The sequence below is a fragment of the Phlebotomus argentipes genome, unplaced genomic scaffold (assembly GCF_947086385.1).
Source record: "Phlebotomus argentipes unplaced genomic scaffold, Phlebotomus argentipes genome assembly contig_15, whole genome shotgun sequence".
Lineage (NCBI taxonomy): Eukaryota > Metazoa > Arthropoda > Insecta > Diptera > Psychodidae > Phlebotomus > Phlebotomus argentipes.
The window spans coordinates 2530993-2542742 of record NW_026776181.1 but is presented as its reverse complement, the minus strand read 5'-3'; the positions used below and the strand labels follow the sequence as shown (position 1 = coordinate 2542742).

At 43.8% G+C, this 11750-nt stretch overlaps 1 protein-coding gene across 1 annotated transcript; it reads left to right on the top strand.

The window, feature by feature from the left end:
• The first annotated feature begins 1219 nt into the window (after window positions 1-1219).
• On the top strand, window positions 1220-3927 carry LOC132263505 (coiled-coil domain-containing protein 170). The gene is made up of 6 exons (XM_059763289.1): window positions 1220-1279; window positions 1341-1565; window positions 1786-2850; window positions 2901-2993; window positions 3050-3493; window positions 3559-3927. Exons 1-6 carry the CDS (start codon window positions 1220-1222, stop codon window positions 3925-3927), a joined length of 2256 nt encoding a protein of 751 aa, XP_059619272.1.
• The last annotated feature ends 7823 nt before the right edge of the window (window positions 3928-11750 follow it).

The window sequence follows — 11750 nt, the reverse complement described above, 5'->3', positions numbered from 1 at the left end:
CCTATAAAATAATATTTCAAAATGTTAGTGGAAAGATATCAAAGAGTATAATGATGAATAGATGCTTGAAGATCCTCGAATGAGGAGTTCTAAATTTTCAAATGTGGATTCCTCGAGAGAATGAATATACAATTCACCATACAAAATCATCCGATGTGAACTTTATGGTTTCACTGTCCATTTGCACTTCATTGCAAAATTTATATTATATTACCTGCTAAAATGTCTGAAAATTATGTTAAAATGCCGTAAAACTGTAACGAAAATTGACGTGTAACACTAAGTCCTGGAATTGCTCTGCAATAAACAATCCATTTCGCGGAATCGACCACGCAAAATTGCCGTGAAGTGGTTCGATTGAGTAGATAAGAAGGGGCTCAAAGAAATCATCGGCTGACAATAGGGCAGCACTTCTTCGGCAATGGAGTCCAGGCGGGAGGAAATTACTATTGCCTAGAAACGCCCTCGGCGCGAGATCCCCTCGCTGGCGCTCCCCGCGGCTCGGCGGGCAGTTCAGTGGCTGAAGTGAGAGTGAAAGTGCAGGATGTACACGAGAGGCAGCGAAATCAGCAGCGAGGATCAGAACAATGCCACCGGAAATCCGCCAAATGATGACGAGTCGGGCAACAGCGAGAGAGATTGGGAGATATTTAATGTCCTGTGCAGCGAAGTGAGTGCGCGCCATTGTGTGATAATTAATTGTGTGCGTTTGAGCCACTAATTCACTCCCTAATTGTGTGTGCGCGGGTGGTTTTTGGGGAAATGTCCCGCCAGTATTTGAAAGGAATAAAAAATCCCTGTTTATGGCCATACCCTTATCCTGTGTCGCCCCCAAAATTTTCCGGGATGTTTTGCATTTGTTTTGTCAATACAATCCCATTGGATTTCATATAGGGCAGAAAGTGGGCCCACAATTGGGGAGAACGGCGACAATTCCCGTGCCTGATGGGATTACAGGAGGGAAGAGTCACTCACCTTGGCTGGGAATCAATGAATTCCGGAACATGGTTGAGGAATTCCCGCCGTTGCCATAACAGTGTTGATAAACTAATTCCTCCTGTTCGGTTTGGTGCGGTGTTCGTTGTGGGCTCGATAACTGCGCGAATTCGCGAGGAATTCCCACAGGAACTTTTACCTTTTAATCCACATTCGTGTCACTCTTGGCCTCAGTTCCCATCGAGAATTCACGGATTTGATATATCAAAGCACTGACGGCAAAATGAGGCGGAATTTTCCCACTCATCCTCCTTCTGTTCACTCCTACGATCATCATCATCATGTAGGACATCTCTTGTTGCTCTTCTCTAAAGTGATTCTCTTATTTATCTCGATCGTTCCAGCAAATCCCGGAGCCTCCCTGTCCGGTGGCTCTCAGCAGCGACCTGGGACACTCTCTGGACTTGGTCACAACACTCAGGAGTGAACTGGCAGCTTCCACCTACAAGAGAGACCGTCTCTTGGGAGATCTCTCCGAGACGAAGAGCGCTCTTTGCGCCAAAGAGAGCGAATGTGAGTCTCTGAGGGCTCAAACAGCCAGACAATCGGCAATGATTGGATCTCTTCAGGTGAGTTTCTGACAAGAAAAAAAACCCAGTGAAAAATTTCTGTGCAGTGGAACTGTGAATTTCTGCACATTTCAATTGATAAAACTTTCAGGAGTGACTGAAATGCGTTTGAAAATCGATCAAGCGGCAATATATCTTGATAACAGTCAGAAAGTTTTCTAACAACTTCAAGAAGTTTGCTGTATTTGATTTGAATAATTAGAGCATTTATCAATTGCAGGCTCGACTGCAGGCTTCGGAGACTCGCGAGAGAAATGCCCAGACGCGCAATGAGACCACCGTGTCGACTTTCCAGCGCGACAAGAGATGCCTCGAGGACAAAGCCAAGGAGTTGTGCGCGAAACTGCGCCGGCTGGAGTGTGATCTCAGCGCTGAGGAGGCGCACAAGGAGCAGACCAAGAGTCAGTTCCATGATCTTTTGCGACGCCTCTGTCTCTGCCTGGGCATTGATGTCTGTGACAACACGGTTCTATCGCCGGACTTGGTCCTCACCAAGGCCGGAGAAATTGTCACGGAGCTCCAGCGCCTGAGGAACAAAGTCACGGCGACTTGCGAGACGCTGACAAACACGGAATCCGAACTGCTGACTGTGAAGAACACCTCCACGTCGGAGAGGCAGAGGATGCAGTCGCAGACGGACGCCCTGAAGTCCCTGGCGGACGATCTGGAGTCCAGGAATAGGCAGCTGGAGAAGGAGTTGCACATGACCAGGGATCGGCTGACGGACAATGAGCTGTGCGGTGACAAGTTGAGAGAAGAACTGCGAGGCTTCGAGAGCCGCTGTGGACGTCTGCAGAACAATCTGGAGCGCTTCCAGTGCGACCGATTGCAGTTCCTCAAACACGTGGCCAACACTATTGGCGTCCCTGAGCCCTGCGAAACTCTGGTCAAGGACAAGCTGCGGGAAATGGTGGGTCACAGCCAGCAGCTCCACCAGCAAGTGGAGAGTCTGAGGGAACAGATCGCCATGGAGGGCACTCGCCATCGGGAGGCTGAGGAGACCACGTCGTGTCGCCTGAGAGCCGAGGAAGCCCAGAGATGTTCCATTGAGGAGCGTTTCGAGAAGGCTCATGCGGATCTCCAGGCCATGCGGGCGGATCACACTTGCCTGGCTGAGTATTTAGTGCGTCTGGCGAGAGCTCTGTGCTGGAGCGAGTGTACTGAGCCACCAGCGCATGGGAACGACACCCACATCATGGCTGATGGTCTCTTGGAGCGCGCAGAGCGAATGGCGATCTTCTTCGAGAACCACGGCGGATCTCATGGAGAAAAGGTGAAGAGTTCGGTGAGTTTTTCGGAGAAATTCCATCTCATTGTCCCTTGTCTGTCCATCAGCACCACACATTCTGGGATCATCATTCTCACAATCACCATCATCTGCCCAAGTTGCGACGCGAGAGATCATGCCATGACATTCCACTGAAAGAGGTGAGGATTCACACTTGTCGATGGAGAGATTTCCCTGATCTCTCATTTCTTTGCAGAGCTCCGTGATTTACACTCTCCAGCGCAGATTGAGAGTGCTGCGAGAGCAGGTTCAGCGTCGAGATCTTCATCTTGAGCTGCTGAAGAGGAAGATTGCCCTCCTGGAGGACGGGGCACGCACCAAAGCTGTCCTCCAGACCGAGAGGGATGAGGCAATTCACAGAGCTCGGCGAAGCACGAAGAATGCTGAGAAGAACTTCCAACAGCTGCTGGAGGTGAAAGCCCAGCTTGCTGAGGTGAAGTCTCAGCTGTCTGAAGCGGCTGATTTCAAGATCACTGCTCTGGAGAGATCCAGGAAGATTGATGAACTCCAGGCGCGCCTCCACGACCTGGAGACGGAGAAATGCAAGCTTCAGTCGCAGATTTCCAACTACAAGACGCGAGCCAGATCAGCTGTGGAGTCCTCAAATGAGCGACGCTGTCGGGATGAGCAAGTTATCACTGTGAGCTCACTTCAAGCATCCTCTGAAGCCCTGTGTTTTTAATTAAGGACAATCTCTCTTTGCAGAATCTCAGAGATGAGATGACCAGAATAAAGACAAGTCTCGCCGACTGCAACCATCGCTTGTCTCAATTGCAAGCCTTCAGAGCATCCGTGGCTCGGCTGCTGCACATGAGAGATCTGCCGGAAGCGGATCTGCTGCAGCGTTTGCACACACTCTGCAGTGCTCACCAGGAGTTCACTCTCCTGTCTCGTCGCTACGAAGCCGCCTCGCCAGTCGCAGATCATCCCTGTCCGCGCTTTGACCACGACCTCCTTCCGCCGCCTGGCCACTGCCGGCCCATCTCCAGCGCCAGCCCGCATCACCACAGGCGCTTCGACGACTTCCACGACGAGCACTTCGACGATTTCGATGACTTCGCCAAGAAGTACTGAAAAGCGCGGGAAACGCTCGAGGTTCGAGTCCGAGCTGGCCGTTGTACGGTTTCGCGCGTGGGAAATATTTATTATTTACTTCTTGGTGTAAGATTTTACAAAAGGTATTTAGAGAATATTCACAAAGTGCTCAACATTTACACTAAACAGCTTGAAAAATGGCAAAGTAGGATTTATTATTCCTTTGATTTATTAAGTTACAAATACAAGCTTCTTTACAACCATTCAATGCAAATTGTTGTCTTCTTTCCTCTCGTTCTTCTGCTAATTTTTCCATCACGACAAACCATTCTCCATTTATCTCCTCTGTCTTTGCGTCATCGAAGTTTCGGATCCATAATCCTCGGCAAATCGCGTGAAAGGGAACTTTTATACGGCAGGATAACAAATTAAGAGTCTTCGTGAAATGCTTCACTATTTATTCATTGTCCCACTTTTTCTTCCTCCTCAGCCATTATTTGCACAGCACGGAAAGGAATTAATAGACTCAGACGAGGAGGAAGAAGGAAATCGAGGAAGGAATTTTCATCGGAAGAAAGGAAGTTTGTAGGGCAGAGTTTTTAGCTGCACTTTTGTCGAAATTAATGAGATAATAAACATTCAATGCAAATATTTAATAATAATTTGCTTCTAAATTTACTCCCAATGGCGTATGTTTTATGAGGCCGCTTGGAGCAAAAAAAAAATTAATTCAGGAGAGTAATTTAAATAGGGGATGATAATTAATTAATGACATGGATAAAATGTCACGAAATTTGCATGAATAAAAACAGTAATTATACACGTGGCATTGTATTGACAACATTTCAATACAATTGAAAATACAGAATGTACAATAATGCTCTGGTTAAGTGGAATAAATTGAGGATTGCCTCTCAATTGCTAGTGGAATATTTAATGATTTTGCGTGTTGAATTTATTTTTTACGCCCCCGTCAGGCACACTTTTCCCAAAGAGTGCTGAAAAGTGTAATAAATCGACTTCAATTCGTCGTTTTTCTCTGTGGTAATTTCAAGGAGCGGATTTTCGGTAAAATTCCCCTGACTTGGAGAGTGTCCAACAGACATTTCTGTTGGTCTCATTGTAGTAAATTAACCTTCCCACAGTGTGTTTGGGTCAATTAAAATTGACCTTTTCTTATTACGCTTCCTCCAGCGGAATGTCTGCGGAGGAAAAAGCAAAGGCAGTGCTTCAGCGAATTGACTCAGAAGAGTGTTTTCCTCGCCCACTCGCAGACGATGATTAGGAGGAAATTGAACAATCTCTTCAGATTAAATCCCTTTAACACCCACGAGGAAATCCCCGAAAGTCTCTGGGCTGTGTGAAAAGCCGTTGTCGAAGGAGAATTTCATCTCAGCCGAAGACCTCCTGACCTTTTCAATCAATCACTCTCGCGCCGGATGAAATTCATTCGGCAAATGTGGAGTCAAAAGTGGGAGAAAAAGTAAATGATTGAGTGGTGGAATCGCATAAAGGAGGGTAAATTGGCGGTTTACCTTTCAATGTGAAGGGGGAGGAAAAAAAAAGTGAATATACAGTGCAAACAAGTCGCCAAAGTGTGTTTATTTACAGAATTTGAGTGAATAGCAGTTCTATTTTGGTTTTATTACATCAAAAAGGGAGCGCTTGAGTTCATTTTTGGGGCAGGAAGCCATGGCAAATCGTGACAAATTCCTATAAATCCAATTTTGCGACTTTTATCAATATCCATAGGGATCCTGAAAAGGTTTTCCTATTGATATGTTTTGACTAATAATAGAATTTGTATGTATTAAATGTGTATTTATTGAGTTTTTCCAACTGAAAGTGATTTGAAAGTGACCAATGAACGATAAAATTCAGCCAAAAATAGGTTTGGCAAAATATTCGATTACGGCTCAAATTTATTCAATTACACGGCCTGGTACTCGACGTGAAAAGAACCTGTCACTTTATTGCCCTCTTGCGCAGCCCGGAAATGAGATTTTGAAGATGAAGGTGTCATTTACGAGTCGATGACGCAGACACTTGGGAACGTGATCCCTTCCTGCCATCCTCAGCAGTGGCCTTCGAGCACATGAGGGGGGAAACGGTTAATCTCCCAGACAAATCACATAATGAGCCTGAGGAAAAAAGTGTGAGAGACTGAGTGTCGTGGATCTGAAGTCAGCGGGACTTAATTGGGTGTTTAAGAAAAGCGCCGCTGCGGATCAAGTGCAGGAAGGTAATTTTCCCACCGAACAATTTAGCACAATTATGCATGGCGTGTAAATGCAAACACACTCACTTGCATTTAACACGCTGGAAATTCTCTTTCAGGCGTCCAGATTTGCAGCATTAGTGAGGCTTCTGCAAATTTGCTGGGGTTAACAAAAGAAAGTGGTGCTGAAGGATCAACAATCCTGGCCATTTGGAATTCAAAGTGTATCAACTGCATGTGGGGCATTAATTCAGTGATGCACGAGTGCAATTTGCATTCGCACGTCGGAGGAAATTCATCTGTTTTGCCGCCACATGCAAGATTCTCTTGAATAATATCCAAATCCATCAGTATGGATATTAAATTAGTCTCCACTCTTTGCTGAGCCTTTCAGCCAGATGATTACGTATTCCAACTAAAGTCCAGGAAACTGAGAATCATCAGCATTGGACATTTGAAAAATTCATTATGGAATTGGAGAGTAACAAAGGCGACAAAGTCTCATAAATCTTCTCATATGTAATTTTCCTTGTAATTTCTATAAATAATACAATTTCACCTTCTATATTTACAAATACAGCCTCATGGCTCAATCAAGATGTGATTTTGCCTGCAAAAGGAAAATAAATGCTCAATCTCAAACAGATTTCTGCGCTGCTAAAGGTCACGCCAATGTGAAGCATCATGAATTTGTTATTCATTCCATATGACTTCCCATAAATGAATTATTATTCGTTTTTGCTGCTGATTTAATTCCTCACAGGCAATGATCATGGCTGTGTCGGCCCAAGAATTAATGCATCGCCAGTGATTCGAATCTCTTTCGGAGCCTCATGCCAGATAATTGTTTACATTCCCTTTGTTAGTTTCAGTCGGCTGTGGATGTTGGGCAATAAATGTTTTGATTTCACGACAAACAACAATATTGACTGTGGAAAAACATGATTTTCTGGCCACCAAAATCGCCCCAGGAGGGATGCTCAGTTCGCGGAGGGTTCAAGATCTCTCAAGTGGGTCAGAGAGGCTGTCTAATTGGATCTCGCAAGCCGATGAGAAGCACCGATAAGACTCACGAGGCTTTTTCTCCTTGACATCCCCATGTCGCTTAATTAGCGCATCATTTTGCACCAATTATACCAGCAGATCTTCTGTTTTCGCTCGGCAAAAGTACCCAATTTCATGGCAAATTTCACTGATGAAGCTCCAAAATCGCAAAATCCTTCAAATCTCTGTCTGATTTAGTATACACAGCTAAAGCTCACAAGCACGCCTATGTGTGTCAAAAGCCCTCGTCGAAGTGAGATTATGCAACAAGAAAACACACAAGAAATTCCCCAGTGAATTCCTCGACTTTTTGATGCATCTTCGATGTTGAAAATCTCTCCGCCAAATGATATTTTCATGTCACTTTGGCACGGAATCTTCCAAGTGTTTAACCACTCGAGAGTTTCGATGGCCTAAGAATTGTCTTCTGGGAAAACTCTATGTCGCTTTCTTATCAAACGCCTCGGCTATTTTTCCACCGGCCAGACGATTTATTGAGAATTTCGAAGAATTTTTACACACTCTTATCAATACTAAGTGTTTGTGGAATCAATCACCTTCTCATTATCGCACGTTGTGCTCAAGCTTGGACTCATAATGCGAGGAAACAAGACACACAAACACATAAAATTTCGCAAGAAGGTGAGTTTTGTGGCAATAATTTATAAGCCTGCGGCGAAGAGGGGAAAAAAGTGGTATTTGATGCAAGAAAATCGGGCCGAGACTTTTTATCTGTCGGTCAAATGGTTAGAGAAATTTCAATAAAAAGTCACTTAATCTGCAAAATACCTTTCATTCTCACGTGCATTCCAATGTCGCTGAGTCACATCGGAGATGTTTTGGTGGAAAGTCGAGGCAGCTGAGAGCGAGAGAGAGAGAGAGAATTTGAAAATTCAAAATCATCTGTCCTTCGTATTTCCTTGCTGTGGCGGTGAAAAAAAATGAAACGCGACTTAATCACAGTGCTGAGAAGTAATCGTTTGCGCACGCCAAATGGCAAATGTTTATTTAATTTATCGCACAAGACAATGAACTGGGACATAATAGTCTCGTTTTGCGAGACAAAGACCACTTCTTTACATAATCCATTCATGAGTACACCATATAAATTGTTCTCAGCTTCATACTCAGTCTGGCAGATTTATTGAACGGACATTTTCTCGCTGAGATACAATTATGGCCTGAAAATGAAGCAAAATGTGGAGGAAAGTGGTGAGTTTTATGAATTTTTCGCGACGTTATGTTCACTGGAAAGAAGTGTGAATCTATTTTTAACTTCTACTCCTTCTCCATGGGGCTCTCAAGTATAGATTGTCGGATGATTTAGTCGTTCTCTGGAGGTGTTACTCCGCCACAGCACTCAATTTAATACTCTGTGGAACAAGAAGAGGAGCTTTGACCGCTCGAATGGTCCATTTTCCATCTTGACATGCTTTATTTGGCAATTAACCGCGAAAATGGCAAGTGAAATAGAATTACTTCATCGAAAACAACATTCACCATTGATGTGGAATAATAAAAGGGGCGAGTTTATGGGTGGGCGCGCAGAGGAAGCAATAACAATTTGTCTTGTGTCAACTTTCTTCAGTGACGAACGCGGGAAATCCTTCAAGTCTCACTTGCAAAAACCCTTTGAGAATGGCAGAGAGAAAGGAAATAAATTTTGCAATTTCTGCGGAAAAATCTCTTTCTTTCTCCATCTCTTGTCCACTGTTTTCCATCCAAATGCCTTGTTCTTAAATAATATGCAGAGAACGGAGCTTTTCTCTCGTCCCATTTTCACCTCATTCCCAGACACGCCAGCGTGTCCAATGATGGGATGGGGTAGAGAGGCGAAAAGAGCCATTTGGGGAGCATGAATGGGAAATAAGGAAGAGAGAAAACCCTCTTAAGAATGCAGTATGTTAGACATGAAACTTTTTAATTAATTTAGCACGCTTTTCTCATGGCAAGTAAGTGACATGGAGTATAATTGCGACTTTTTGGAGTGAAATTATCCCAGAGAGATGAAAAGAAAAGACAATGCTATGGCATGAATGTGTTGCAGGAAAACAACATCCTTTCTGGTTTACTCAACGAGATATGAATTATTCGCATCTGACTTCTGAGAGGGGATGAAATTCAACTGGTTCATCTAATTTGTATATTTCGGTGTACTCTGCATCCATTGCGTTAATTGGAATAGCATGATGAATTCCAGCATTATCTAGAGATAGATGAGTTTGAGAGATGCTCTGTGTGTGTTTGTCCAGCGCTGAATTACCTGCACAACGCATTGTGTTGGCAAATTGAGAGATATTGCGATAGTTGAGAACTCAACTGGGGCTTATTGAGATGACTTTGAGCATTAGGAAATTGCATCAGTTTTGGTAATGACCCCTGAAACACATGGTGAAAATTATTCTCTATACGGAATAAATCATCAGAGATCCTCTTGCTGCTAAGCAAACTCCGCAAGACCACACTTGAAATTATCACTATCGATTCCCATTAGATCTGAAATTGACTTGATGTTTAGCAAGTTTCTGAGAAAGGACTTGTGGAATTATGCTAACCATTTAAAACAAATGCTAGAACGTCGAGCAATTCTGGACGTATTGAATATCACAAATTATCTCTGCAGAGCTAATTAAAAATCAATACTCTGTGACGTTTGATACGACAAATAATCGTTTTAATGAACTTTTCAAACACCAATTAGAGGGTGGCAATGAAATTAAATTGTTTCAGCATATTTACATGTGAGTGACATAATTAAAATATCCGAAAGGGTCGGCGAAAGAGCCAATTTATGCACGCCCAGGGCCTGATGAATTAATGACCCATGTTGCAAATTTAATTATTTTTCTCCAATTACTGCAATTCACTCCAACATGCCAATGCCTTTCGTCCATGAGGCTTTTTTTTCAGCACTGCGACTGACGGTGAATCTCAGGCGGGCTCTTAGTGTCAGATGGAATGTCTCTCGGATTGGCGTGTCTCTGGGCAGATAAATGAGAATATAATTGTGGGAGAATGGGTCGGATCAGTGGCAGAAGTTGCTCCTGGCGCAACTAACAGTGCTGGAATGAATTAATTAATATTGTATTAACTATGCGGGGCTTTGGAGGAGCGCGCACAAGATTCTCAAACAACAGATTCTTCTCTCCCGTCTATTGTTGGCAAGAAGGCGCATAATCACGGCCGGAGCGAAGAAGTGGCATTCTTCAGGTGGCAATTTGCATAGAAATACTCGTGCTGTGCCTGGAGATTAGCATTCCTGCTATACATATTTTCTCTTTCTTCAGCTCTTGCACGTGGAACTATTCTTGACACTCTCCATGACGACAATGGACTCCTCTCTCCACCGCCGTGACTCATTTGTACGCGATGCAGGTGCTTAATTTGACGAGAGAAGCTTCGCCAGATTACATCACTTCTGATTCATGTTCTTTCTCTCTCGCGCGAGAACAGCTCAATTCTGGAGATGCAGCGAATTCGCCCAGGTTGTCTCTTTTCCGTGTCTTCGAGAGGTGCGGGATTTAATAAATTCTCGAGGAATGCACGCTGGGAGGAGACGTCTTGGCATTCTATCTCCCCCAGTCTCCAGTGTCAAAGTAATTTATCAAGGAGGAATTTGTTTGAATTTCCACAAAATATTACACACATCCTCAACACCAAGCGTTGGATGGCATCTTCCATTCTCCCCCGGGAATAATCTCTCCGCGGCATTAGAAGTCTCGCGCAGAACTCAATAATAAAATGGCATAATATTACTTCACAGCCAGTGCTCAAAGTGAAAATAAAGCTGAATTTTTGCGCACTAAGCAAAAAGCGCGCGACTAGAAGAAACACGGTCCATTGTTGAGACCATGACATGAATACAATTATGTTCATTTGAGCTCTCGGGCGTTCTCATCATTGGATTATCCGCGGAGAGCAGGCCGTTTGATGTTATTGTTGCCGCTTTTCTGGCACTGGCGTTTATGCGATGAGGAAATTATCATAGAGCCAGGAATTACCATGAGGACATCATGTCTTCTTCCGCCATCCACGTCACTCGGGGATGGTGGGAAAATCTGAGGAAATATGACGATGTCTCGGGGGAAGATTTGTCGGGATTACGATTGCTGGTGCGGGAGTGAGATAAATTGACAAAAAATACAACTAGCACACATATGGCACAGTCCTTGTTCACTGCCACCAGCCCTCGAGACACAGCACTTCCCTCCGCCTCCACTCGAGCTCAGGAAGTGAGCTGCACTCGGAGAAATTCACCGGACACATCTGCTTCTCATCTCACCACTTTCTCTCATTTCTGCAAATTGTATGCAAAATTCCTGATGACACTTTGTAGACTCATTTGCTCATGGCTAAAAAACGAGAAAAAGAAATCAAAGCATTTAGCATTTATTAGGAAAATGATATTTCCTGTGAACTTGGTTTTTTAACCAAAACACTGAACGACAATCAACTAAAAACTTTATCGCTTTTCTTGACCATAAACTTAGAATACATTTAAGAGTTCTTCAAGAGTTTTGGTTAGAGTTTGAATAGTTCAAAATTTCTCGGTTTGTAGAGAAAAAATGGAGGTTATGTTTGACTTTAGTACAATTTTTAT

Coding starts and splice junctions, on each gene's coding strand:
- LOC132263505 (XM_059763289.1), top strand. CDS start 1,220: ATGAGGCGGAATTTTCCCACTCATCCTCCTTCTGTTCACTCCTACGAT. Junction 1,280..1,340: donor CCTACGATCATCATCATCAT/GTAGGACATCTC, acceptor CGATCGTTCCAG/CAAATCCCGGAGCCTCCCTG. Junction 3,494..3,558: donor GGGATGAGCAAGTTATCACT/GTGAGCTCACTT, acceptor CTCTCTTTGCAG/AATCTCAGAGATGAGATGAC.